We start from the raw sequence: 25,910 nt of genomic DNA on the forward strand, positions 1-25,910 counted from the left end.
CTACGAACCCAGCAGTGGACTGCGTGGTCTGCTTGCAGCGTCGCCTGTCGTGTGCATGCCCGAGCCGAGGATTGCATGCAAGTGGCTAATTGTAGTGTAAAAAATCCGAAATCATGTTGCGAATGATGATGATGGGTTTGTTCAGTCGTGCGATCGTTGGAGCGGGTGGTGTCGCTACACTGCACCAGCTGGGGAACGCAAGTGTGCTGGAGGTGTCCGAATTGAATAACGTCATAGGGGACCCTAGAGGACGGCGTGCGTAGGAGTGCTTCAAGCCGGGGCAGGCGGGGATCAGACCACGATTGGTTGACAACTAGTTGTTCGGTCCTGCGCTTCTCGAGGTACATCCTATTACGAGCTTTCGTCTGCGGCCTCGCCGGCCATCGATCGACGGGGCCAGTCAGTTCAGCGGGACAGGGGACAAGAGGAGGGGTCCATCTTTCCAAGGGTTCTGGCTGGGAAGATGCAGGGTGGTGGTGGTGGTGGAGTACGAAGGAACGAGAATATCGTGGCCGCCGCCGCGGGGAGACGGGGCTGCCTCCGCGGAATGGCGGCAGCGACCCCACCGCCCGATCGATCGATCGAAGGGCTTCGATACGGCAGAGGCCGACCGCCGCCGCGTCTCGCTCGGATCGACGCGGCACAAACTCTTCATCTATTCGCAAATCTATCGCAAAGGAGGCGACTTCGTCCTTGTCAGTGTTTTAGCCGTTGGGGAAATCCCGAATTATCGATCGCGAGAGGCGAGACAACTCTGGAACACACATGTAGAACACCTCGAGTTATGAATGAAGTATCAGTGCAACAACCATCGAACGATTCTCGGATGGAGCGGCAGCGTGGATACGGAGGGGAAACAGTGTACTGTGCTCAGAGGATGTTCATGTTCTCGTCAAGCCTGGAGCATCCACTTCGGGCTCGACTTGGGCAGGGCGCACTCTGGGGTTTACAATCGCCCTGCTGTTCCCCCGCGTTCCACAGGCTTCGACGAGATGCCGCAACTAGTGTAGGGGTCCGTCGCTTGATGTATGTTTGTCTATACGATACCGCACCATACCATATCATACGAAAACTACCTCCCTCCCGTGGTGTTGTCTTTCTTCTTTTGTTCTCTTGGCTGCTCTGCTCCGGAGAAGATGCTCCGGGCCTGTCTTTCCGCCGTGTTTCTGTTTCCCACCCAAAGTGGCCTACACAAACGGCTGGCTGGGATCGACGTCCCTGGAGCCGCGAACAGCTCAATGCCGTCACTGTGAGCGCTTCTGCATCTGGCATGATCCCAGTCACACCGTCTCGTCCCCGGCCCCATGCTGGTCTGGATACGGTGGCAATCAGCAAGCGCAGTCAATGTGCACTACGGAATAGTGATCCCACCTATACGCGGTACTTGCACAGTACAGGTACTGGGATGCAGAAGATTGACCGTTATCAACCAGGTACGCCGTACAGTAACAGTGGTGTATGTATGTATGTACGAAGTAGTCTTCGTACATACATAGTAGACCACTCGTAGAATTTACTCCAACACTAGTGTAGCATACGCCGTTCTCTCCGCGCCCCACGCTCCATGCTCCACGCTCCACACTCCGACACTAACTATGTAGTGTAGCTTCCCTGCCGGCGGGAAGAGTTTCGCGTTCACCCGGCTGCTCGCACCCAGAAGCTCTCTGCATTTTTTCGATTAGGCGACCCCGCCTTGGACTCGCGAGAAATCAGGAACGGGCCAATTGCCCAGCCTCCAGCGCGCCGAACTGGGCACCTGGGAACAACAACAGGGGCCAAACTGGGCCAGGGCCCTGGAAACGCCAAGTGGGGCCGTCCCGCATGGGCTTTTGGCGAGGGCCCAAGGTGTTCACGATCGCCGGTCAAAAGTTCGATCCCGCTTCAACCCCATTGCCGGGGTCCGCTTCCTCAATCGCAGAACGTTGATGGGCAGAAGATGGCAGAACCCCGAATCCCATGGCTGTGCGGGCTCGGTCCAACGCCAGGCTTTCGTCACTTTTTCTCACAAAGCTCTGTGCCATGTTATCCACTTGCCTCTTCTGTCGGGGATAAGCACGGCCTAGCCCTCATCGCCACAGTGAGAGTTTATGGAACCCTACTATAGCGTTATCTTTCGTTCTCACCCCCGTTCCTGCCAGCCCGAGCGCCATCTCCCGGAAAGAAACGGGTTGCAGCACAAAGTCGAAGTGACAGTCGTGGTTTGGGCGATCCAGGCCAAGCTGCCGGAGCATTCTGTCCCTGGAAAGCCACTTTTGGGGCTTGGAGGCACCCAACTCCGTTCGCGACTGGTGCCCCGGGAAGCGGAACTGGCATGTCACAAAACCATGTCGGTGTTGAGAACAAGGGTCCAACACAAGGCCGAACTTAGCACCACACTCCCGGAACCCCACCCCCCCCCCCCCCCCGGTCCCCTTTTGTTTCTCTTCTCCTGCCCTGGTGGCAGTCCCGCCAGCTGGTCGCTCAACGGACGATCAACCGAGGAGCCCGCCGTCCGGCTCAGAGCCCGGCCACGTCGCGCCTTTGAACGTCGAAGGAAGATGGGAGAAATTCAGATCGGAGAAACGCATAATCTGGGGTTTTCCTGCGATCCTGAGACCGGTTCCTCTACGGATCCGTACTTTACATGACAACGGCGTTTCGGGTTAATAAGCGCATTCCAAGTCCATTTTAGTTTATAGCAAACTTCCCAGCAAACGCGAAGGAACCTGACTGCTCTGACGTCTAGCAGGCATACGTTGTCAAAGAAGCATATCTTGGTAAGCCCCTATCCGTAAACATGTAAGAAGTCGTATAAAATGGGAAGATCGTTAGGTAGTTATTCGACACCATCGGTATTGTCGCATGCCTTACGGCTGCCGTCTCTAAAAGCCAAGAGCAGTAACCTGTACCGAGTTGCTTATATGTAATCCGTACTTCCGTACTGTGGTCTACTGTGAATTTCATTCGTTTGATAACCCTCCGTTTCAAAACGCTACGATGGATACAAAAAAACGGGACCTTGCTCCACCAGGGTGCGCTGTTCAAAGGGCCCAGACCGCGATAGAACCTTCCAGCTCAATTAGGTGCAAATACACTAGCGGAGAGTGTCATCATCAGATGGCGAGACTGACCTGCGAATGCGCGCGCTGAGAGAGCGCTCGAGGCAGCGGAAGGGCGATGCCCTACACTTTGCCAACATTGTCGGTTTGACACACCACACTGTTTGCGTTACGAGAGTGTTTGCGCGTCGAGCAAGAATGTCGAGAAAGTCACCATGACAGGGGATGACAACAACCTTAATTCAACGTGATGGCGGCTCGGAGCACATGGCGTCCAGATTGCTCGCGGGATGCATTCTCTCCACCTCCACCGGCGCACAATTATCATCCGTGTTATCATGCACATCGTTCCGCGGCGACACAACTGCCTCAACAATAGTGCTGTGTGCGAGTTAATAGTTCGTACCTTGTTTCTGGTGGCTCAGTCAGTGGAGCACTCGAGGCACAGATCCATAACCCCATGTACCTGTTGACGTCATCATATGACTGCAATGCCGAAGACCCAACACACCAACAGGAATCCAGTGTACGTACAGACCCAGTTTGGGCCCAGCACTTCAGCCTTGTTTGCGTATCGGCGGTGTCGCATGCAGACTCTGGCTGGAAAACATTGGGAATCGTAAACAAACACCAGAATGTAGAAAAGCTGAGATTTGCGAGTCGGAGCGATACGGGTGTGCAGTATTGGTACATATACCTATGCGGAAGTAGGTACCTAGGTAGGTAAGGTAGTGGAGGATCTCAAGCTCGGCATGTGCGCCAAGAGACGAGAACTCATGCGAGTATGGAGTTTTGGGAACCCCAGAAAAAGGTTCCTCGGCGGGCTCGGGGAGCCGCTTACCACGGTAAGAGACCAATCATGTCAGTCCCATTGGTGTCAGTCACGTCCTGTCAGATGCGTCTTGCGTCCCTGATCTCCCGTGGCGTTGATCCTCGCAACAGACACTAGTGTAGTGTACGCCAGTACAATTTAGTACAAGTGTATCAGGAGAAAGGCTTAGGATCGTGTTTGCAAGTTGCCCCAATGCGGGTCGTACGAGGCTGCTGTCATGGTGACAAAACTGGGGTTGTTTACCAGTTTCCCTTTTGGCAGCGCCGGCCAAACGGAGCGCACCCTTCGTGTGTAGAGTGTCCGAGTGCGCCAAAGTTGCGCTCTCGCGTGCTGGATGATTTTCGTCATCGAATCCACTGTTCCAAGAGCTAATGCCCGGATGGCCCGCGGGGGGGAGGTTGGAAGGGGGAGGGGGTGGCGGGTATAATGACACGAGTAGCGCTAGGTTGTCCGAAACGGTTGCAGAGGATCAAGGGTTACAGTACCGCACACCGTGTTGAGCGCGTCCCTTGCGCAGTCAGGCCACGGGTCAAGAGAGGCGCCCTTCATGAGCGAGGTAGGCAACTTGGAACTCAGCAGCGGGTCACTTAACTTTTCGGAATTGGCGATCTCAGAAGCACGGGAAAGCAGTAAATGACTGCGATCTCCTGAGTGCGGTTTCAGGTTACGGCAAGGTCGTGCCTGCCTGCTGCGAAAGATAACGGATGTGGAAGGTCCAACGTAACGGTCTGCAGGACTAGGAAGTTGTTACTTCCCTCCCATGTGCCAGTGGCTCCTGGGCGGGTCCCGTCTCCTGGCGCGGCTGCAGTTTTGCAGGGCCAAGCATCAGCTGTCCCTACCCGGTCCATTGCAGGCACCCCTCTTCCCCACTGCATCACTCGCCGACCCCTGCAGGCACATGAATCCCTGGAGGGTCTGCAAAAGCACACTGCTGCTTTCTTGATCTCTTCTGGGTCCAAGCGATTGTCCTTATTAACTCGAGCTCCCTGCCTTCCTGGGCAACATTGTTTGCAGTCGGAAGCGAGCCGTCCATTATTCTCCCGCAATCTATCTGGACCCCGTCCCTCGACTTTCTCCAGCCCTTTTTCTTCCTCCCCCTCGTTTCCTCTTTACTGGATGAAACCCCGTTTGGTCCCTCGCTCGGTCCTCTTCATCACGCTAGCACAATCTTCCTTCAAAACCGCCTCGGCTCGACCGGTTCTTGTTACCTGTTGAACTTTCGGGCAGACAACGGTGTCCTTGGCTGTGTAACAACACGGAGCTTTTGCTTCTTCTCAAGTCTGTAAATCGAATCACGAATTTGATTAGAACACGCCCACAATGCCGGCTGGTTTGCACACACGAGATGCGTCGGGAAGGCGTGTGTCGATCCTCAACGACGACCACAGCCCACATTTCACGACCCGCGTCTCCCCCATTGTCACCCCCTCCTACGACCCGCGAGCCCCGAGGACCGCCTCGACCCCGGCTACACCGGAGCTGCTTCGGTCCGACTCATACGACTCTCACATGGCTGCTGTCGAGCCCGCCTCACCTTTAACTCCACTCTATGACCCAGGATTCCGGTACAACCCCCCCGCGCCCGAGTACCGGTCCGTTTACGAAGACTACTATGTTGAGGGGACGCATGTTCATGCGGGAATGAAACGGCGGCCCAGCGCGTTTAGTGACGGCCGGTCTGTTACTTACGACGACGACCTGTATCACACCGCCCCTACCAACATCGGCTCATGCTCGTCCTCCTCGTCATCGTTGTCGTCCTCCTCTTCCTCCTCTTCTTCCTCCTCGCCCCCTTCCACGTCTACCGCCACCAGCTCGACTACCACACCTGGCAGCGAAAGGCCCGGGAAGCGCTTCCCATGTCGGTACCGGGAAACACATGGCTGCGACAAGACCTTCACAACGTCCGGTCACGCCTCACGCCACGCCAAGATCCACACTGCTGAAAAAGGAGTAAACTGCTCCTTCGAAGGCTGCCCAAAAAGGTTCACGCGCGCCGACAACATGAAGCAGCACCTTGAGACGCACTACAAGGACAAGTCTCGTTCTTCGATTTCCCGACCCTCCGTCTCCGGCGGGAGACGATCTTCCTCTGCTTCCTCGTCCTCTTCCTCCCTAGGGAAGCTGTCTTCATCATCCTCTTTGTCATCTGCATCGGCAGCAGCGAGCCGCAACCGAATCATAGCGATGACCACAGCAGCTATGGCAGCAATAACTGCAACTGCAACTGCACAGTCATCTCCATCGCCACCGCCACCGCCACCATCATCATCATCCTCATTACCACGCATGAACGGCCTAGAGCCCGCTCTGTTTCGAGGAATGCCGGTGCAGCCGCCCCCAAACGGCAGCGCCTGGGACATGCGCGACCTTGATGACATGCTTGTCAATCGTGCTTCCACTAGGGACGCGCTCCCTACGCGGACAGGGCTCGATACCCTTGCATTGGCGGCTTTGCGCCAGGGCAGCGGGAGGTGAAAACATCCTTCTACCATCTATCTACACCCTTTCTCGTCTAAAACCGGGACTTGATCGTCTTGAGGGACAGCTTATCACGATTTTCGTTTTCGGCACTCTGCACGGACATACAGGCGGGACTTTTGATTACGGCCACGGGAGGTTGCGACATTTCGGGAGGCGAATGAGGTGCGCGTTCATCTGGCGTTTCGCGTTCAAGGGTCAGGTAATCCGGAACTGGAGCCGGGGTTCTCAATTGCATTTTTCTCTCCTCAAGAAACGATATCCGTAATGTTTTTTTTTCTTCTATTTTTTGTCTCTTTTTCTTGGAATCTGGGCGTTCTTTCCGGGGCGCAACAAAGGGACGGAAAATGGATTAGACGGGATCGGTTGATAAAACTATCCTGTCTCTCCGTGATAAGCGAGAAGAGAGCTGCTGGTATCTACGGGATCAGCTCCCTTGATGGCAAGAGAGGGAGGGATCTTTCAGCCTCGTAGGACGAGGTTATTTACCATGTTTGGCACCACCAATTGATGGGGATACGGCCGAAGCAACGGATGGTCGTATGTCAGTTTTGCGAATTACGAAGCCTGCTTTCTTTCGCGGGAACTTGGGTTGGGGAGCTAGGGTTTAGCTGTGTTGGGACCGATAGTTCTTCACCTGGGAGAGAAGCTCCCCAGCGGACGCGGAGCGACAAGCAAGGTGTTGGGTACGCCGGTCGGCGTCGGGTTGGTGAGATGCTATGATAGGCCCATCACCAAATGGCCTAGGAACGCACTCATTTTCCCGTCACGCTGATGAGGAGGTTTGCACGGGCAAGCAGTACGTACAACGGTCGAAGGAAGAAGTCAAAGCTTCTGTACGCAGCTCAACCAGGGTAATCCACGCTGAGCGTGAATAAAAACAAAAGTGTATGTACGTACACGAGCAGAGCCCTTACCGTGGTAGCGCAGCTATGACTTCTTTCCAACTGCGGTCGTGAATTATTGTTCTCTGGATCCCCCAACTGGATGAGTCTGACGAGATGGAATTGTCCACAGGGATTTCTCGCGCTTTCACTACTCGGGAAACGTTCGCCGCAGTAGCGCAATACGACAGGGTCATTACAAGCCTCCAATTAGTCCCGGGCGCCCCCGAGATTCGACCACCCTCTCCCTCCCCCCCGCCCTCTCCTATATTCTCTTTTCACCCTTGGCTCTCTTCTCACCAGAAAGCGGGATCCTCCGCACATGCCCTCGCCATCTCATACTGCTCATCCGTCCGACAGACCAGCACCCTCGGCGTCACCCCTTCCTTCCCCACCTCCTGGACGACGGCGGTGGCGTCCGCAAGCCTGCGGGCGTCGTTCCGTTCCTGGTCGATGACGAACCCGAGACAGCCGGCCCGGTCGACCACGGCCGCCCGCAGCCGGTCGCTCTTCTCGCCGATGCCGCCGGCAAAGACGAGGGCGTCGACCTGCCCGCGCAGCGAGACGTAGTAGGCGCCGACGAAGCCGCAGATGCGGTCGACGAAGAGGTCGAAGGCCAGGCGCTTGGCGGCGTCGTTGCTCTTCTTATCCTCGTCGTCGTCCTCCGAAGGACCCACGGCCGCGATGACGCCGAAGTTGGTGGTTCCCGTTAGCGCCTTCCAGCCGGCTTCCTTGTTGAGGATCTCCTCGGCGCGCGAGATGTGCAGTTCTTTTGTCGAGTTCGGGGAGAACCGGCCTACGTCGCTTGCGTAGTGGAAAACAAGACTGTGATGAGGGGTGTCCCCCCCCCTTTGCGTGTCAGCACCGACGGTAATCGGAGATAAGGAGGGGGGCGCTTTGGGGGTGGGGGGGAAAACCAGCCACTACCGCCACCACTACTGACCTGGGATCTACGCTGCCGCTTCTCGTCGCTCCTGGCAGGCCGGACAAAGGGGTCAAGCCCATGCTGGTATCCCAGCTCTTGCCGCCCTTGATGGCGCACACGCTAGCGCCAGAACCGAGGTGCATGGCGATGATGTTGGTCTCATCCGGCTTCTTGCCCAAGAACTCGGCGGTTGCCCGGGTGATGAAGGAGTAGCTGATGCCGTGGAAGCCGTATTTGCGCAGGCGGTTGTTGCGCGCGATTTGCTGGTTGATGGCGTAGGTGCGGATGTGCTCGGGGATGGTGGAATGGAACTGGCTGTCGAAGCAGGCGACGTTGCGCGACGAGGGGAATTCCTTGACGCACAGCCGGACGATGCCCAGGCTGTTGGCGTTGTGCAGGGGTGCCAGGTCGTTGAGCTTCTCCAAGTGGTAATACGTGCTCTCCGAGATGAGCTGTGGCTTGGTGTAGTCGCCGCCGTGGACGATGCGGTGGCAGATGATGCCGATGTCGTCCTTGCTCTTGATCCCGGGCAGCCCGTGATCCTTGACGAGGGTGTCGAGGATGAGGCTGAAGGCATCTCTCTGGTCCTTCACCTCCTCGCTCACCTCGCGGTGCTCGATAACGGTTTCGCCACCCCGTTCATACTTGAGAGCCGCGGGAGGTGCTGTGAGACCGCCCACTTGGGCCTCTGCGATTTGTTTCGGCGATCGTCCCTGCTCGGCGGTGTATACCGAGATCTTCACCGACGAGGAGCCGGCATTGACGGCTAGTATGACCGTCCCCATTAGCACGAGAGGTAGGATTTTTACGAAAGAGCGGATTGCGAGTTGTTTTTTAAGACACGCTACAGTCGCGCTGGATATGAGAAAGGGAGAGAGGGAATCCTGAGAGGTGCTCTCCGGAACGAGCGATCCAGAGACTGAAAAGTAACCAACGTTCAGGGCCGAGGAAGTGCGAGTTATCAGGCCACCGGAGCGGCGTTGCCTCGTCCGTCGCTCGAGGATCTCGCGCTCGGAGAACACAGTAACCCTTTCTAGTCACACCAAGATCGAACGGTGTGCTTGTGTTTGTGGTGCCATGAGACAATAGGGTGCTTCCCCCAAAGGGTTCGAGGGTGGGCTGATGAGGAGGGCCCGAGAAGACGGTCCAGGCAAGAAGACTTGTATGACGTCGTGCTGGCTTGGCGGGGGAGAACTGGGTGACTGCGGCCCGCAGCGGGGCCCGTCGGACCGGTCTTATCGCTCGGGGCGTGACAGAGCCAGGGCGAGACGAACGGGGGCCCCCACTGTATCTATCCGGCGGGGAGCGAGGTAACTACGTACTGTAACGTCCGTACTTGCATGATGGACCATAGACTAACAACCAGAAAGAATGGGGGCCTGCCTACTGAAAACTCGCCTCATCCCTTACCGTGGAGAGCTCTCCCATTTTTTTTCTACCCACCATCCAATGGACTCTTCCGGCTCCTCGATAGAACGTACGCTGGTAGCGCCGGCAGGGATCGGGGTTATTTTATCTCGGCAAAGAATCCGCAGAACACTGGCCCTATGTTCTTCAAGCCCTTCGCTCATGTGCCGAACTTCGAAGCTCCGAGCAAGGGCAGAGTTCTTTTTCATGGGGTCTCATCAGAGTCCGGCTCGTACCCCGGCTCGGCAGCCGGTCGTAAACGGCCCGACTGTTCACGCGAGGAGGGCTCCGAGGGCAGCTCGGCAACTCCGTCGACAGAGGGCCGGGCGCCTTCGTGGTATCCATTCACGTAAGGCAGAGGCAGCTCGACACGATCGATAGGAAACGTGGCGCTGAACTGCGAGTCCGCTGCATGCGCAGACTCCCACCGGAGGATGAATCTGGCGTGATCTTTTTTGCACTTGGTCATCAGCTTGCCCGCCTGGATCGAGCGACACTCGAATCCGACCCTCCGGTAGATGTGGGCCGACTCACCATCGGTCTCGGCTTGGACGTTGGCGTTCCTGGAGAACTGGATGCCGAGATATCGTATGCCGAGGGCATTCTGGGCCGTTGGTGAAGTCGTATTTCCATTGGCAACGGACGAGTTAGCATGCCTCGAGGAACGAGAAAAGATTGACGTCGAAAGGCGCCGTCCGCGGCCCGAGCTGCTTTCCGATGCCGCGCTGCCCCTCCTGGCGCCCCGGACACCCAATTGAACCCGCTTGTGCCTGTCGTCCCGCTGGCGCAGCTCCCTCTCGAAGCCGTCCACGAGGTACTCCTTCCAGCGCCGCCGGTGGTTAGCATAGAAGGTGATGTAATGGAACGTTGTGTATCGGTCCCGCCAAAGCTTCATCCTCTGGATTGTCCCCAGACCCCTGACGTTTCCGTACGAGTCAGTCCGGCGGTGGACGTCGGACCAGACAACGTCGACGTCAAACCAATCGATCAAGTCCCTTTTCCTGATGTCGCTCTGCAGCTGGATGGAACTCTCGATGGTCGTGAACTCGTACTTGACCTCGATGTACTCGTCGTGCAACGTGCCGCTGGTCGTGGTGTACCGTATGCGATGCGGCTCCTGGAAGGACAAGTACAGCTCTAGTTCCCGCGGATCGCCAAAACGGCGATGCTGGGCGTGGAGAGTGTAGGGGAAAAGTTCGCCGGGATTGTCGGACGGTACTGGCTTACGCGTCTCAGCACTTCTGGTCTTCCTCGAGGGTTCGCCAGAGACGGGATGACAACAACGGCAAGGGGACGCACGGAAGTGTTCCAGTACCTCGCCGGCGTAGCTGCATTGCCACAGCAGCCGCCTTGGGTTGGAACCTACAATCTCCCAGGGCCCGAGGTAGACAATCATCTCATTCGGCGTCCGCTCGAAAAGCTTTCTAGACAGCCGGCCGTCAGAAGACAAGATCGCTGCGTTGGTCGGGGCTGGGAAGGCTAGGGCCATGGCCGGCTAGGCATTACATTGTCGCGTGGTAGCCGGGCGGTCCGAGATCAAGCGGCGCCGGGGGTGTCTGCGGGGCCGAGGACTCGGTCGTCAGAGCGGAGATGGCAGCAGAAGTGGGCGTGAAGGTCGAGTCGGCCGGACTGGCATGTTGCGGATGTGACGGCTGTGCGCTCAGGGCCGACGAAGTGAACGAGGAAGACGAACCGGAACGCCATGATGTCGCCATCGTGGTGTTCTGCCGATCCGATCCGATCCGATCCGATCCGCTCAACGCGTCAAGCAGACCGCTGCGCTGCGCTGTATGAACTGCTTGGTTGACTACCGGTACCTGAAGAGCCACGGAGAGGCTGTCATGGAGTTGGCGATCCAACGGTCAACCATCTCAGAACATGAAGGTATGACCGGCCTGATCCTGTTGCCGAGCTTGCGAGCTGGAAAAAGGGGGTTGAGCCACAAAACCTGACGGTGGCAGACAAGAAGATGCTCAGATTTGGGGCAGTCGTTGGAGACAACATGCTTTGCTCGGCCGAGAGATGACGATGTCGGCAGCGAAAAGGCGTTGTGTATGAACGCGGGGCAATGATGAGTATAGGAGGGCCTCGGCTCCAGTCTGCGTTGGGGAACCCCGTACTGCGTCCGGGGTGCAGCAGCCGAGAAACTTGTTAACGAATGCAGGACAGACGAGCTTGAGCTTTCAGTGGGTAAACGACGAATGCTAGTTGCTTCGAACCGGCGAGCCAGGAATCGGAATCCTGCCTTCGCCAGCAGCCGGCCCACTCGAATCCTTTGTTGACTATCCTCGCAGAACCAGAAGCTTTGCGCCGGACACACTCTAAACGCGGCGAGGTTCACTGGTCCTGGTTTTGCGTGGGGGGCAGCGGGCCACGATGGTGTTGTGGGCTGAGCAGTCACTGCGCGCCATGTGCCCACGAGCTGGCAACTCGGCCTGCGATTTGCAGGAGGCATCATGTGGCAGGGTACTGGGGGGCCTTGCCGCCGCGCATTAGCTCAGGGAAGAAGAAAAAAAAAAGCACCCCCTCTCCCCATTCCCTTGGTGTCAAGAGATGAATGAAACCCATGCATTCCAACCAATTGGGGGGTCCCAGAAGCCTGACACCTTCCAGTAACATTTTAAACCCCACCATTTGACGAGTTTCGGTCTCTACTGCTCGTTCGTTAATATTGGCACGGGGTTCAGAAGAAAAGGTATCGTGCATACAGAAAAGGGACTTACTAAGTAGGGTGAGTACAGTACAATTGATCAAATTACAACAGCTGGTGACTGCTGAGACTGTCGTTGCCCAGGTATGTCCTGTAATACGTCGCAGACAAACTACACTACGCGGTGAAGCTTGGCACGGTCTCGTAACCGTACTCCGTACGCAGTACGGATGTACATACATACAAGTGACTACAAAGTAACTAGTTACTACGTGGGTACCTGGTTACACTACGGGATAAGCTACACTAGTTATCGGTAACACCCGGCTGTTTCCCCTTGTTGCAGCCCCACCCCACGGCTTCCACGGCTTGACCTCGACCTTCACCTCGAGCGGCAAGCCTCGGCGTGCACACGCCGCAAACCATGACCGGAAAGCAATTGACTGACTATCAGAGGGCCATCTTAACCAAGCTCCTCCAGCTTCCCAAGCTAAGCAATCACGAGGTCGCGTGGGTCCTCGGCATCGACGATAGGACCGTTCGACGTCGGCGTCACGAGTTCGAGACGACAGGCGGGATCAAGAAACACAAGGATGTCAGCAAGAACGCGGAGAAGCTGACGCCGCAGCATCTGGAGGTACTTGCCTTCCTGGGCCCTTTTGGTGTCTGTCGTGTCGCGTCCTCGGGAATCTGCTGACCCTCGCGTTCCTCGAACTCTCAGAAGCTGATCGAGTGGCACAAAGAGCACCCCGACGCGCTACTCGACGACATGCAGATGTTCCTGCGGACCCAATGTGGCCTCGAAGTCAGCCTCACGACGATCAGTCGACAGATTCGTAAGGCGTATGGCGGGACATTCCTGAGGAACGGCCGGTGCGCTCGGATACGGGCCAGGAAGCTGAGAGAAGAAGAGGGGCGCTCTATCGCTCTCGAGCTTCAGAAACAACCCGGCGTGGACAGTAACTAGCGACCAAGGAGACCGGGCTGCCACTCTCGATCTGTGTCGTGATGACCAGCGGCAGCTGGCTCCGTTGGCGTAAGCTCTTGGGCGGCAGCATCAAGAGCCGGGCTGTCCGCCGGGATCTTTGGCAAGATAATCCAGCGAGCAGTGCCGGATGAGCGCTGGGAAGGGAGGGCCCAAACCCGAAGTTGTCGCTGTGTCCTCTGGGATGGAGTTGGGGGTGCTACCTCTAGAATGGGCGTGCCTTAGCATCGGCCGAACTGCGGTCATCCCTTGATGCAGATATTGCTCCAAGCATGGCTTGGCTTGAGCAGTGCGGATGCGTGATGGTCCTCCTACCTCGACCTCACCTCGACACTACGACGCAACCTCGCTGGCCAGGCGGTTCCACCAAGACTCCATGGACCCTTCTTGAACCGTGCACCCCCCATCCTTCCAATCCATCTGGCCTGGAGGTCGGGGGGGGGGGGGGGGGGGGGGGGGGGGGGGGGGGGGCGAGCGCGGAGCCAATAAGAAACTGAGACTGCGACAGCAGATCCAAGATGCCGGATGTGATTGGGCCAATTATTATACACGCGCAGTTCCGCTAACATTAGCGACTATCTGCGCAATCCTGCAACTCACGGTTCAACCCCAGGTGGTCGAGCCTGCAACGCGCCCGACTGTATGGTACACATGGCCGCTTGGTTCAGTCATGCAGACTGTGTATACTATTAGAGCATGCGAGTGTCTGACGGGGAGCGGGATCTGGGCCCCGGATGACAACAAAGGCTCGAGTAGAGGTCGCAGAATCATTGTTGGTTGCCACGCCCAGCATTTGTCGATTCGATGCCCTACATTGGTCACTGGAAGAGAGATTCAGGGCAATCTCGCTGCGACAAAAAGCTCGGCGTTGCATGACGAAGAAGCTGCCAAGGCTCTAAAGATTCTCGACCTTGGCCAACAAAAAGAAAGGGACCACCTCATCGTAGGTGTTGTTGTCATGTATCCCGCATGTATATGTACATACATGCCGGGTATACCAGTTCGTGCCGCTATTAGTCCAGTGCCGCGCCCCCCAAGGGTTCGATCCCCCATCCACAGATCCCATTCCCCAACTCCCACTGGGGGGGTGTGGGTGTTTGGCCGCGCCCAGGCCTAGGGTAGCGGGCGCTGTGCGCTAACGTTTAGTAACCTGCCCACCTGAGCTTCACCCCGGACCTGGGACGGGTCAGATCCGATCTGAAATTGATACCAGGCCAAACCGTGGTGTAGAGCAGTCACTGACGCGACGCCATCTCTCCACCTTGAGCCGAGCGCGCCGTGTTGTTTCGCCCTACTGTCCTCTTTCTGAGAGCGTGTCGAACTTTTGAAAAACCTGTCTGCCGAGAGGGGAAAGATCGCTGCCTGTGTCCTCGCCATGCCGTTCATCTAGAACACACAACTGTCAAACCACCTCCCGCTTTACGCGATCACCCTCGCATGCTCGCTCGCCCGCTCGCTCCTTGCAGCAGCCAACATGCATCGCGATGCCGAGAAGAAGACGAACCGCGGCTACCTGGGCCACGACAGCTCAGCGCTTTCGCCGCGGGACCGTCTCGTATGCTGCCTACCAACTGTTGGAGATAGTTGGGTTGTCGGGCGCCGCTGACGGATTACCCGGCTACCCGGGGAATAAAACTAGGACCGCCAGCAGTTGCGCTACGAACTTGACCTCAACTCCTGGAACCTGAGAATCTGGGGCGTGGCCGCGTCCGGCTTCCTAACAGACTCGTACGTTTTGCTCGTGGTCCTCCATATCAGACACCCCTGGGGTAAAAGGGCGGCCATTGACTAAGACTACAATCTAACTCACACATCCCCCACCCCCTTTTTCCTTTCCTGCAGATACAACCTCTTTGCGACCAACGTCATTCTTTCCACCGTCTCATTTGTCTACTTCCCCCACGAGAAGTGGTGCGGCCTGGTCATCAACCTCGCCACATTGGTCGGGTACGCGTGCCGTAGTGTTGTTTGGGGTCTCCAAGGAGAGAGAGAAAAAGGGAGAGAGTCTTCGATTGCTGATTACAGGTCCCGCCTTCAGCTCCGTCGTCGGCCAGCTGTTGTTTGGCTATCTTGCCGATAGGTACGGAAGGACCCGTCTGTACGGCATCGAGCTTGTCCTGGTCATCGTGTCTACAATCGGGATAGCCACGACCAGCGAGGGCTACGGCGACCTCTCGTTTCTCGCCCTCTTTACTTGGGTACGTGCTCGGGTGTAATAATCCGTCTGCCCTCCCTCCTTTCGTACGTGTTCCGTGTTCCGTTATGTCTCCTAACCGCATGTCACCAGTGGCGGTTCGTAATGGGCGTGGGTGAGTGGCAAGGAGCAGTCGGAAGCTACCGCGGGTCCCAGCCCCCCCTGACTTGGTGTAGGAATCGGCGCCGAATACCCGCTCTCCGCTGTCATAACCTCGGAATGGTCCAGCACGTCGTCCAGGGCGACCATGCTGGCCTCCGTGTTTCTGATGCAGCCAATCGGCCAGGCGCTCGCCCAGATAGTCGGCGTCTGGGTTCTCCTGGGAGAGGACGCCGCCCACGGGCTCCATGACAAGCAGTGCGGCATCGACATGCTGCACCATGAGGAATGCAAGACCATCATCGACGGTACATGGCGCATCGTCATCGGCTCTGGTGCCGTGCCGGCCCTGCTGGCCATCATCTTCCGCTTCTTCCTCTACGACTGCGGCCTCTACACCCTCGAGGTCAAGAACAAGCCAGGCAACGCTTTCCGGGACACCCAGCGGGTATACGGCGCTCCCCCGCCCACCAGCGGCACGGCCGCATCTCCCGCCGCCGCCGGGCACCCCTACGAGACCGAGGCCGTGCCCCGCCAGTTCTCGCGCCAGAACCTGCGCGCCTTCTTTGTGGAGGACAAGAACTGGTACTACCTCGCCGGCACCTCCATCACCTGGTTCTTCCTCGACGTGTCCTTCTACGGATTCAGCCTCGACAACCGCAGCACACTCGCCGGTCTGTGGGCCACCACCGACCGGGCTCCCATCGGTCCGGACCTGCCCTGCTGGAACTCCACCCTGGACGGCGGAACGTCCCTCGTCCCCTCGTGGGTGACGGCAGGCCTGCCCACCTGGCAGAGCGACCCTACGCGGCCCTGCAACACCATTTACGAAACCATCATTGACCAGACCAAGCAGTACCTGCTCACCGTCTCCCTCGCCTCCATCGCCGGCAGTGCCTGCTTTATCCTCTTTGCCAACCGCATCCGCCGCCGCGAGTGGCTGACCTCCTCCTTTATCACCCTCACCGTCTTGTTCTTGGTCACCGGCGGCGTCTACTACGGCGTCGCTCACCGACCCGGCGCTCCCGCCACAGTCGTGCTCGTGGCCATTTGCCATTTTATGTTCAACTTTGGTAAGACAGCCCCTCTCCCTCTCCCTCTCCCTCTCCCTCTCCCCTCCCCTATATCTATTCCTCCCCCAGACTACAGGATGGAAACGGATATATATATAAAGGGGGGTGGGGGAGCCAACAAGTCAATGCATCAATATAAAAAGAAGGGGAGGGCAGGTAAAAATGAAGACGATTAAAGAGAGAAGAAGGAAACTAATGCAAAGCTTTCGCCGCCATTCGTGCAAACACCACCTCTATAGGAGCAAACACGCTCACCTTCATCATACCGGCCGAGATCTTCCCCACCTCGTACCGGTGCCTCTGCCACGGCATCTCGGCCGCCGCCGGCAAGCTGGGCAGCATCGTCGCCGTGCTCGTCGTCTACGGCATCCGCGCCGGCTACGCCTCCCCCACCCGCCAGGGCCTCGTCTTCCTGCTCTTCGCCACCTTCATGGCCCTCGGCGCCGTCGCCTCCTGGGCCTACCTGCCCGACCTCCAGCGCCCCGTCCCCGGCGGCCGCGGCCGCACCCGCCTCGAGACCAGGACCCTCGAGGAGCTCGGCGAGGGCTACAGGCGCGCCTGCCTCGAGGGCCAGGTCATCGGCCTGAGGAACAAGTGGGAGGATCTCTGGGGGAGGGTGACGGGGCGGAGCAGGACCAAGAGGATGAGGATGGGGATGAGGATGAGGATAAGGAGGATCGAGGGGACGAGGTCTGGGGCTGCGAGAGGAGAGGGAGAGGAGGAGGAGGAGGAGGAGGAGGATAGGGGGGAGGAGATGGGCACCTTCATGCCCGTGGTGGTCGAGGACAACAGGACTATGCGTCCCGTCGAGGTGGATGGTCGCGGCATCGCCTAGAGGCTCGTTCGTGGAAAGTCTGTCGGGCTAGTAGTCCATACAGTGTACATACATACACAAGCGCTTGACTTTGTCTTCTCTATTGCCACTTTAGGTTATTTAATCCTTATATTTTTTCTTCTTCTCTCTATCACGCCACCCCTCTATTTGCTTGCTCGGCGAGGAGCAGCGGAGGTGCAGAAGTGCTAAAAATGGGCGGAGCTGTGGGCGTGCTGCGTTTAGCGGCTCGTTCGGGCAACGTTTAAAACAGAGACCGCAACAGTTTTCCCGCATGGACATTGTCGTGAAAGGCCCAGCAAAGGCCCAGCTTCATGCTGTTGCTTCAGACACTTTAAATTCTGTCGGCCAATGATGTAGTAAGCGAGAGTTCCGAATAGGTGGTGGTCATGGCAGTGCATCTTTCATGGGCAAGGCAGAAAGAAGAAAGAACAGCAAATCAATAGGGTGAAGAAGACCAGTTCAACATCCCTGGATTGCCTTGCTATTGTGGCCCTGCCCAACGTATGAAGGTTGCTTTTGTAAAGCCATACTTCCTGACAAATCCAGGGAGGATTCTGGTTCCGGATCGATCTCTGCTGCATACGTTTCTCAGGTTCGTGGAGTAAGCGAAGAGCGGAATAAAAGAACAGAACATGGAGAGAGCAAGTTGGAGAAAAGGAGGAAAAGGTGACCATCGCTGGACTTTGACGAGCGCACTAACGCGGCGTACCGATGATTGGGCATGCGATTGATATGGAATCTGTGCTGTTCTATCTCTCCATCTCGGAGCCCTCATGTTGCCAGGAACATAATAATCAATCGCAATGCCCTCATGCGCCGTTCCCTGGCACGATATCGACATGATATCCATAACAAGACAACAATCCACCAGAGCCGAACGCCACCAAAGCCTCACCCACATATCCCGCAGGTCAAACGGACGAGCGCCACATCCATTATAGGAGGTATCGTTTGCAAAACGTCACACCGAAAGAACCCGACCGACCGACCGACCTGGTATCCCCTCCATACCCTTCCCCCCCCCCCCCCAAAAAAAAAAAAATCACCAAAGCACACCAGCTTCAAAGCCCACCTTTACCCACTCGTCTCCCAGCCCATCTCGATCCCGTCCATAGGCCCGATAGCCATGATCGACCTGAGCATGCCATCCGTAGCCGGCGTCATCCCCTGCTGTCCCGTCATGTCGGCCCATGCCGGCGCGTGCCCGGTAAACTCGGCCGGCCCGCTGCCGCTACCGCCGCCAGGAACCGCCCCGCTCGGTGTCGCGCCCGCGCCCGGCGGGTCCCCCGCCCCGGACATGCCGAACCGTTGGTCTGCCGTCGTCAGGCCCGTCGAGACGCTGGCGGGCATCCCGTACGACGAAGGGTCCGTGCCGAAGAAGGCGCTAACGCCCCTCTCGACGTCGTTCTGCGTCGTGCCCGGCATGCTGCCGAGGTTCTGATGGGACATGGCAGGGCTGGTGTCAAACGAATTCTGTCCGGATCCGCCGTTGACGTGTCCGTTCGCGGCCGGCGCCGCGAGGTTCTGGCGCTGCGGGTCCGAGGTCCCCGTCGTGCTCGAGTTCGGGGTGCGGCCGCTGGATTGGCCGTCTGGCGACGGGCCGGAGAGATCATTGTTGCTGCCCGAGTCCATGTCCCGGGGAGCTCCGTAGGCGGAGAACGCAGGCGGAACGAGGCCGCGGGCAGGCAGATAGGGACCCGTGTGGCTGCGTTCACGGCTCGGGAGGGCGGTGGGCTGCTCCGTGGGAGAGAAATTGGCGGCAACGGGATTGGGGTCGATGTCGAGGATCTCGGGCGCGGTGACGGGGTTTCCGTCATCGCCGGAAACCTTCATGTAGTTGCCCTGGTTGGAAAACGACATGTAGCCTTGTCTCTCTGCACCCATGGCGTGCGCGCGAGCCTGCTTCTGGAGGGTTGGATGGAGACGGGCCGGGGAGCCGGGCTAGGTTCGTCAGCACACAACGTGAACCATGAGACGTTGTAGTGGAGTCTTACGCTATCACAGCTTCGAGGGAATGCGCTTTTCAGCTTCGGAATCCGCGCGCCGAGCGCCTCGAGGTCCACGTCGAGCTGGACGAGGAAGGACTCGGTCAGCGGGTTCCGCCTCTTTAGTGCATTCATGGCCGACAGGAGGAAGCGCAAGGAATCGGCGGCTTGGCTATCATCCGGCCTGCTTTTCAAGTATTGCACAAATACCCGAGCGGACACGTAGAGACAGAATGAAATGAAAGGGTTCATCTGAACAAGATACAGGAATCAGCGTCGTCCGTCACAAGTAATGAGGTAGAGCCATACGCACCGCAGAGAGGTCGAGATGCGAAATCATCCTCATAATGCTCGCAATCTCCTTTGCCGCGGTGAGACACCGCACTTTGCTTTCTGAGCTCACCGAAGCAGGCAGCCTATTCTTGTCGGCCTTGAAGATGGCCGCTTGGTGGAGGCAGATAGTAGACGTGTGTATGCACATGTTGGTAAACACCACGTTGGCGTTGCCGAGCCCATTTGGCAACTTTAAACTCGACGGGAGGCAAAGCGAGGTGTTGAGGAGAATGTTGTCCATCTGCCGGTGGCGCTTCCAGAACTCGCCATTCAGGTCGTGATCCCTGTCGTCGGCGTCTGGGCGGTGCAAGTGGACGAGATTCCGGCCGAAGAGGCAGGCCATTAGGGCGACTCCAGCAAAAGATGAAAGCTTTCCTGCGCCTGCGGGTCCCATGGCGTCCTGGAGCCCGGGTGTCTGTTCGGGACGGCTAAGTTCGAAAGCTTCGTCAGATGCTGGCAGATTTGTCAGGATGTCCTTCTCGTCGATCATCGTGGGCCACCCGGTGCCAATGCTAGCGAAGCGGTCCAAGCAGAATGCCATCCAAAAGGTTCTTCTCCGCTCCTCCCTTTCCGTCCAGTCTCTTGGCGGCGGCAGGCACTGTTTGACTTCCAAGCCGGAGCCGTCAAGGCGGTGGAGTCCGATCCTGGAAAGTATGAGCCGAGTTTCGTCGATTGACGTTTAGCAGGAGTACTCACATCTGACACAACCGCACGCCCGAACCCGTACTCATCCAAGCTCTGGGAAAGTACATCCACTTGAACTCGTATGAGGCGAGTAATACGTGCGTTTGGGCATGGGCAACGGAGATCATGTGTTCGCCGTAGCCCTTGATGTAATCCGACTCGAGGTATTTCCTGGAGCGTGCGTAAAAGAGGTCCTTCAAGGTCTGGAACTTGTCCGACACAGAGCAGGCCAGAGTCCACATGGCATACCGCAGGCAGACAGGTGGCCGTTGGGCGGGAGCGCTAGTCGAGTCAGCTCGCGGGTGGACCATGACGCTTTAGAAATGGGTAAACATACAGATCCATAGCAGCTAGGTACCGGTATTTGTGAATCATGGGTAACGAGGGATGAATCTTTTCAAAGTAGATCTGATGCCTGCGACAAGCGGTTAGTTCGCGCCCCGGCGGATGATGGCCGTGTCCTAGCCATCACTTACAGCTCGTCAATCGTCTCCTGGGGTGGCAGCGGCTCCTCCAGACCTAAGCCAATCATCTCCCACGTGAAGTTGTTGTCAACTCCGCCCATGCCCATGCCCATGCCCCCGTTAAAATTGAAGTCCTCGAGGGGCGGATTGTTGGGTGAATCAGCGGCGTTGAAGTGCCAGCGATCCATGTCGCGTCCGCTGGCGATGCCAATGGGGGGGTCTGTGACATTGAAATTGGCCGTGGCAGCAGCGTGCTGATTCAGAGGCGGTTTTGCGGTTCCGTCGAGTGATATAGGCATTCCCTTGGAGCCATCTGTACCGGATGAGATCTCCTGTGTCTTTAGCAGCGTCTCGACTTGCTCTGCGAAGGCCGGTTAGCAGGGAACCGCCCATGATGATTGGGTTAGCTGAGGAGAGGGGATGTGCGCACTTAATCGTTCCTCTAACGCCTTCACGTAGCCTCTCTTTGGTCCACTCTTCCTCCTGACCTCGTCGTAGGCACAGTTGTGGCCCAGGCGCGAACATGTGCTGCAGGATGGTTTGATGCCGTCGCACTTCAATTTCCGCTTCCTACATACCATGCATGCCAGGCGTTTTGGCTTGGGCACACTCGAGTTCCCCCCCGCGGGAGTCTCAATCGTGATGTGGTCGCTGTCTGCGAGCTTATCGGCACTCGGCTCCGACACCATGATGGTGTCAGGAGGGGTTTCCGAAGACGTCGACATAACGAGCGATGACTCGGAGGACTCGGGCGGCCCTTGTCTTCGGAGATTGCCGACAGGCAACTACACGGTCGGCATGCGCTGTGTCGTGCAGATTCGATCGCGTCTGCAACTGGGGGCGGTCTACGGCGCTGAGCAACCGCCGAGCGCTCCCGGGGTGTTGAAAAGCGCCAAATAAGTTCCTGAATCCTCAATATCCTGCGACAGTACGACGCGCAGCTCAATACTTGGAGACGGAGTGATGCGAGAGTCTTTTGCGTTCTGGTCGAGTTCGAGCAGGAAAGCTCCTTGGCTGTGGGTGAATTAAGGAAGGAGGATCAGCTGATCCGCGCAAGAGTCGTCAATAATTGGCGGTGCTCAGAGTCCGGCTCCTCGATGATTGAAGCCTGAACAAGAATCGTGGAGGTGGCTTCTGCAGGCTGAACGCGGTGAGTCGAGACTTGTGCAGACGAGAGAGATTGCGGGGGGCCAGGCGGTTTACAAATGGCTGGCGTTGCCTTGCAAGGCTTGGTCTGATGGGACTGGGGGTGGGATGAGGCGGTAATGATTGGAGCTTCCCTGTTTGTCAAACTATAATAGAATTTAAGGTAGGTACTCTACTCTGTAGACTTGACCTCATGTCCCTTCATTTGTGTAGCGTGTAAAAAGAGTTGCATCGGGTCTAGACTGTACATACATACATACACTAGTGCTCAGGTACTACCTAAGCAGGCATCTAATGTGAGTATGCAGTGGTGACTTAGAGAGCACCCTAGGTAACTTGACCTCTTCTTCCAGAGTACATACTCAAGTAACTTATCCATACCTTGGAGAATTTCCTTGTTCACCTCTTCAGGATTTTAACTGTCCGTTAATCACTTGAATACCTACTTACTCCGTACCTCAGGTACCTACATTAAATGATGGTCCCTGCAATACAACCCTGCTAAGGTGTATTCTGGAAATAGAAGGCATTGAGCCAAGGGCAGCAAACCCTCGCAAATCATCACTTTGGCCACGTAATCAGGCCTCACAAAAGGCGAGCTCTGGAAGAACGACTGTTGAATGAACGGGTAACACACTCGTCGTGGATTGAATTAGTACTTTTGTTAAGCAAAAGCTCCCTCTTGCAGTCCTCAGTAACGTCAGGTAAGGACCTGCCTTGGGTATTTTGAGCTTGTTTCTGATCGCATGGGCCGTCAATCTGTTACTGGGCAAATACCCATTTAGGTTCCCGCCGCTCGCGATACGGTTTTAATAACTCCATGATCACATGCTAGTTATCAGTCTCGGCTCGGTACCAGGGGCGCGGATCGGCCGACTGTCTCACGTTCGGGTTGTCCTTTTCGAAATTATGTCGATGCGCAGTGCGCTGCATCTCTCTCCCTTTGAGCAACCCGTGCGGTCTCGAGGCAGCAAAGCGACGCGCACACTCCCGTTTAGCGGGTCCCAGGTTGCACGAGGGGCTTCTGTGGTGACCCTCGAGGCTCGCGATTGGTTCGAATGACGCAGTTAGCGTGCATTATTATTAGAACATCGCCAGACTTGGTTCCACACAGGACACCCTTTTTCCATGTGTCGGGCTGTGTTGCTACAGCATGACCACAATCTGGCGACGGCTGATCGGACAGAACTCCGCCAGTCCTGAGAACTCGGCAGGACGTTCAGGCACGGCGTTGAAGAACGAAGAGATGTTTCAACATGTAGCGAGGGTGATGGTAGGATGCATTCTTGATCTCGAAGAAAATGGGTTGTTCTTTCTTGCCGCTCCTGAGCCCAGTAATTGGTTCCATGTTCGCAGAGGTATATATTGCGCAGTACGGGGTTAGACCAACTCCTATCACCCACAGTCCTCCCTCTAAGTGCATATAGTGTAGCGTTCACTACAGCGTACCTCGGCATGCAACAGTATAGTGTATGTACACAAGGAGCACTTCTCTCCCAAGCAAATCTGTTTCCCACGTGGTTGCCATGAGCTTGGGATATTTCTGGATACTCATACCCAACATCGCGCGGATAGAGCCGCTCAGCCACATAGCCACAGACGGGACAAGAGATCGTCCCAATCTTGATCCTCGCCAGTGGGCGGCTCGGAGGGACATTACCCCGTGCTGATAGGCAGCTGTCGGCACCGCCACGGTTACGGAGGGCTGGAACTTTGCTCTTCATCGGCATAGTTTTTTCGCAGCAGGACTCGGTACACTGGCCCAACTCGAGTTTGGGGGGAGATCATCTGCGGTGGTTTGATCTCGGGGTGGAAACTCATATGGCTTCTCACCACCCTCAGGGCAAACCTCTTGGTTCTCTCTCCGGAGCATCGTCCTCGTTCGTGCCCTCCAAGGGGAGGGGCCTAGGGCTTTTGCGAAGGCTTCTTGTCAGCGTCGATGATGCGTAGCACACCTAGGTCACCGTATGCGAGACAATATCTCGTCGGAGACCACGCGACGGCTTCGCACGGGCCCGCCGTCTTGAAGGTGTGGATGAGCTCGCCGGTTTCGGTATGAATTACGTCTATTCCGGAGCCTAGTAAACAAACGAGTAAGCGAATCGCGCTTGTGTCGGACGACAGGTCATGAGCCACAATTACCTTCTTCGCTTCCGCCGACCAAATAAGTACCGTCAAAAGTGAAGCCTAAAGCCAAATCAGCATCCAAGGTCTTGGTCCGCAGGGCACTGGTGCCGCACTTAAGCATTTGACAGGGCCGACCATGCGGGAGATTGTTCGCTGGCATATCCAATCCTTGGTGTCGAAAAGGGCTATGATGGAGTCGGCACCCCCTGTGGCAAGGTACTTCCCGGCGGGCGAAAGCTCAGTTGTCAGGCAGGAGGCGGTATGGCCTTTGAGCATGAACTCTGCCGGTCCTCCGTCTCTGGCGGAGTAGCTGGTGTGCAAGACAGGCTCGAGCTCGGGATACGAGAGAATCCGTATTGTACCGTCAGCGGTTGGGATAAAAACTTTCTTTCCGCTCCAGCAGAAGGCCATCTGGTTCGTGTCAACGCCCAGCTGGTGAGTAGAAACCGCTGCAGATTTGGTCGGCGATATCTGGAAGAGTTCACCGCGCTAGGATGACCGCCGAGTCAGCCCATCCCATCCATCCATACCTCCAGATCGCTGAACATACCTTGTTTCCAACGAGGAGCGAGGAGCCGTCAGGTGCCCAAGCTAGCGAGTGGGCACCGCTGGGGCCCTTGATTTCACTGACACAAGCCTTGGTCCTCACGTCCCAGATCTTGACAGCTCCGTCGTTGCTGACACTGCAGAGTTCTGCCTCTTTCGCTGGGTTGAACGCTATCTTTTCAATCCCCGCAACATGGCCCCTGAGTTCCGTTGAGTACCTGTGCTCTCTCTTCTCGGGGTTCCCTGTATCCAACGCATTAGAAGCCCCAGGACAACAAGTCAGCGGGGCGTGGCACAAGAGCAACTTACAGACGCGGATGGTCTTTTCTGAGGTGACCGTGGCGACCCAAGTGCTTAGGGGATTCCAGGCAATGAGGCGGAGTCTGTGAAAGAATCATCATTAGCACCCACACCCCGCTTCTGAACATCCCGCCGGCATCGTGGGAAGACGCACCGGTGGTGAGAGCTCGACGACCCGCGGCCGGGAGCCGGCTCATGGTAGGGTTGGCTCGGGATATCCTTGAAGTAACTTGAGAATAATTCTTTGGAGATGCGGCCGATCCTGGGTCTGCCGGGTTGGGACATGATGTGAAAGACAGGAGAATCCGCTTCCGAGTGATGACCGCGATAAAGCTTGCTGTAGAGTCGAGGGTCCGAGGCGCTCCAATAGGCGACGAGCTTCAAGTGATCTAGGGCGGAATCTCTTTTTTAGTTAGGCTTGCCGGAAAACCTAAGTTAGGATAGGTATCCCAGATACCTTTAGGTAACTGAATGAATTGAAGGCATCGCCCACAGGCTTAAGGGCCGGGCGTCTTGTCTTGGACAAGGAATCTACAAGAACGCGCCAAGTCTAAACAGTATGAGTATCCCAAGACCTGGTGGGTCACTGGAACCAGCATTCAAGCTGAAGGAGCGCAGTGACCGCCTGCCTCGCTAGTGCCGAGGACTGTGTGTGTGTGTGTGTGCACCACTCCGTATTCTGTACCTTCGATGCAATCCGACACGGTAACAAGTGTATGGATTAGTGTAGATGCCGCCATGGACTTGGAGGTGTCGACCTCTTGGGATTCGCAGCAGCCATGTCCCGCTCCGCTTTCGTGTTTCCTTCTCTCAGCTCCGTCCCACCCGAGTGGAGACACGCTAGGCTGCTCCACTACGGAGTAGTTACCAAGCACCTAAGCTGTCCGCCTCAGTCCGACCGCAACCGCCCACCCACCGGCCC

At 56.9% G+C, this 25,910-nt stretch overlaps 7 protein-coding genes across 7 annotated transcripts; 2 read left to right on the top strand and 5 right to left on the bottom strand.

The window, feature by feature from the left end:
* Nucleotides 1-4,840: 4,840 nt before the first annotated feature.
* On the top strand, nt 4,841-6,348 carry P884DRAFT_240505 (uncharacterized protein; the record flags this gene model as incomplete). The annotated part of the gene is made up of 2 exons (XM_069440180.1): nt 4,841-5,570; nt 5,685-6,348. The coding sequence occupies exons 1-2, from the start codon at nt 5,191-5,193 to the stop codon at nt 6,346-6,348; spliced, it is 1,044 nt and encodes a 347-aa protein (XP_069298765.1). The 5' UTR covers nt 4,841-5,190.
* A 1,183-nt stretch (nt 6,349-7,531) lies between these two features.
* P884DRAFT_298552 (acetate and butyrate kinase-like protein) lies at nt 7,532-8,945 on the bottom strand (the record flags this gene model as incomplete). The annotated part of the gene is made up of 2 exons (XM_069444612.1): nt 7,532-8,060; nt 8,179-8,945. 2 exons carry the CDS (start codon nt 8,943-8,945, stop codon nt 7,532-7,534), a joined length of 1,296 nt encoding a protein of 431 aa, XP_069298766.1.
* A 678-nt stretch (nt 8,946-9,623) lies between these two features.
* Nucleotides 9,624-11,585, bottom strand: P884DRAFT_118314 (uncharacterized protein). Its single transcript, XM_069437130.1, has 4 exons — nt 11,074-11,585; nt 10,867-10,991; nt 10,102-10,785; nt 9,624-10,017 (listed from the first exon to the last, which is right to left on the bottom strand). Exons 1-4 carry the CDS (start codon nt 11,280-11,282, stop codon nt 9,773-9,775), a joined length of 1,263 nt encoding a protein of 420 aa, XP_069298767.1. The 5' UTR covers nt 11,283-11,585; the 3' UTR covers nt 9,624-9,772.
* A 1,056-nt stretch (nt 11,586-12,641) lies between these two features.
* P884DRAFT_276497 (major facilitator superfamily domain-containing protein) lies at nt 12,642-17,403 on the top strand (the record flags this gene model as incomplete). The annotated part of the gene is made up of 8 exons (XM_069442962.1): nt 12,642-12,854; nt 12,939-13,169; nt 14,842-14,930; nt 15,045-15,149; nt 15,241-15,404; nt 15,573-16,568; nt 16,808-17,184; nt 17,251-17,403. The coding sequence occupies 8 exons, from the start codon at nt 12,642-12,644 to the stop codon at nt 17,401-17,403; spliced, it is 2,328 nt and encodes a 775-aa protein (XP_069298768.1).
* Nucleotides 17,404-18,477: 1,074 nt separating this feature from the next.
* On the bottom strand, nt 18,478-22,041 carry P884DRAFT_284001 (fungal-specific transcription factor domain-containing protein; the record flags this gene model as incomplete). Its single annotated transcript, XM_069443695.1, has 7 exons — nt 21,300-22,041; nt 20,882-21,230; nt 20,743-20,820; nt 20,418-20,687; nt 19,702-20,365; nt 19,398-19,640; nt 18,478-19,344 (listed from the first exon to the last, which is right to left on the bottom strand). The coding sequence occupies exons 1-7, from the start codon at nt 21,592-21,594 to the stop codon at nt 18,478-18,480; spliced, it is 2,766 nt and encodes a 921-aa protein (XP_069298769.1). The 5' UTR covers nt 21,595-22,041.
* A 1,279-nt stretch (nt 22,042-23,320) lies between these two features.
* Nucleotides 23,321-24,095, bottom strand: P884DRAFT_257783 (uncharacterized protein). Its single transcript, XM_069441181.1, has one exon. It carries the CDS (start codon nt 23,670-23,672, stop codon nt 23,454-23,456), a length of 219 nt encoding a protein of 72 aa, XP_069298770.1. The 5' UTR covers nt 23,673-24,095; the 3' UTR covers nt 23,321-23,453.
* On the bottom strand, nt 23,833-25,457 carry P884DRAFT_118435 (WD40-repeat-containing domain protein). Its single transcript, XM_069437131.1, has 7 exons — nt 25,446-25,457; nt 25,143-25,391; nt 24,998-25,071; nt 24,693-24,931; nt 24,256-24,631; nt 24,158-24,202; nt 23,833-24,093 (listed from the first exon to the last, which is right to left on the bottom strand). Exons 2-7 carry the CDS (start codon nt 25,271-25,273, stop codon nt 23,921-23,923), a joined length of 1,038 nt encoding a protein of 345 aa, XP_069298771.1. The 5' UTR covers nt 25,274-25,391; nt 25,446-25,457; the 3' UTR covers nt 23,833-23,920.
* Nucleotides 25,458-25,910: the final 453 nt, after the last annotated feature.

Source organism: Thermothelomyces heterothallicus, assembly GCF_042370625.1.
Source record: "Thermothelomyces heterothallicus CBS 202.75 unplaced genomic scaffold P884_scaffold_7, whole genome shotgun sequence".
Lineage (NCBI taxonomy): Eukaryota > Fungi > Ascomycota > Sordariomycetes > Sordariales > Chaetomiaceae > Thermothelomyces > Thermothelomyces heterothallicus.

Bases quoted from the DNA above. Each gene is read 5' to 3' on its own strand.
- P884DRAFT_257783 (XM_069441181.1), bottom strand. From the start codon at position 23,672: ATGTCCCTCCGAGCCGCCCACTGGCGAGGATCAAGATTGGGACGATCT.
- P884DRAFT_118435 (XM_069437131.1), bottom strand. From the start codon at position 25,273: ATGTCCCAACCCGGCAGACCCAGGATCGGCCGCATCTCCAAAGAATTA. The intron at 25,072-25,142 runs GTGCGTCTTCCC...ATTCTTTCACAG, and splicing joins TCGTCGAGCTCTCACCACCG to ACTCCGCCTCATTGCCTGGA. The intron at 24,632-24,692 runs GTATGTTCAGCG...CGGTCATCCTAG, and splicing joins CGCTCCTCGTTGGAAACAAG to CGCGGTGAACTCTTCCAGAT.
- P884DRAFT_118314 (XM_069437130.1), bottom strand. From the start codon at position 11,282: ATGGCGACATCATGGCGTTCCGGTTCGTCTTCCTCGTTCACTTCGTCG. The intron at 10,786-10,866 runs GTGCGTCCCCTT...CGCGTAAGCCAG, and splicing joins CGAGGTACTGGAACACTTCC to TACCGTCCGACAATCCCGGC. The intron at 10,018-10,101 runs GTGAGTCGGCCC...AGTGCAAAAAAG, and splicing joins CGTCCAAGCCGAGACCGATG to ATCACGCCAGATTCATCCTC.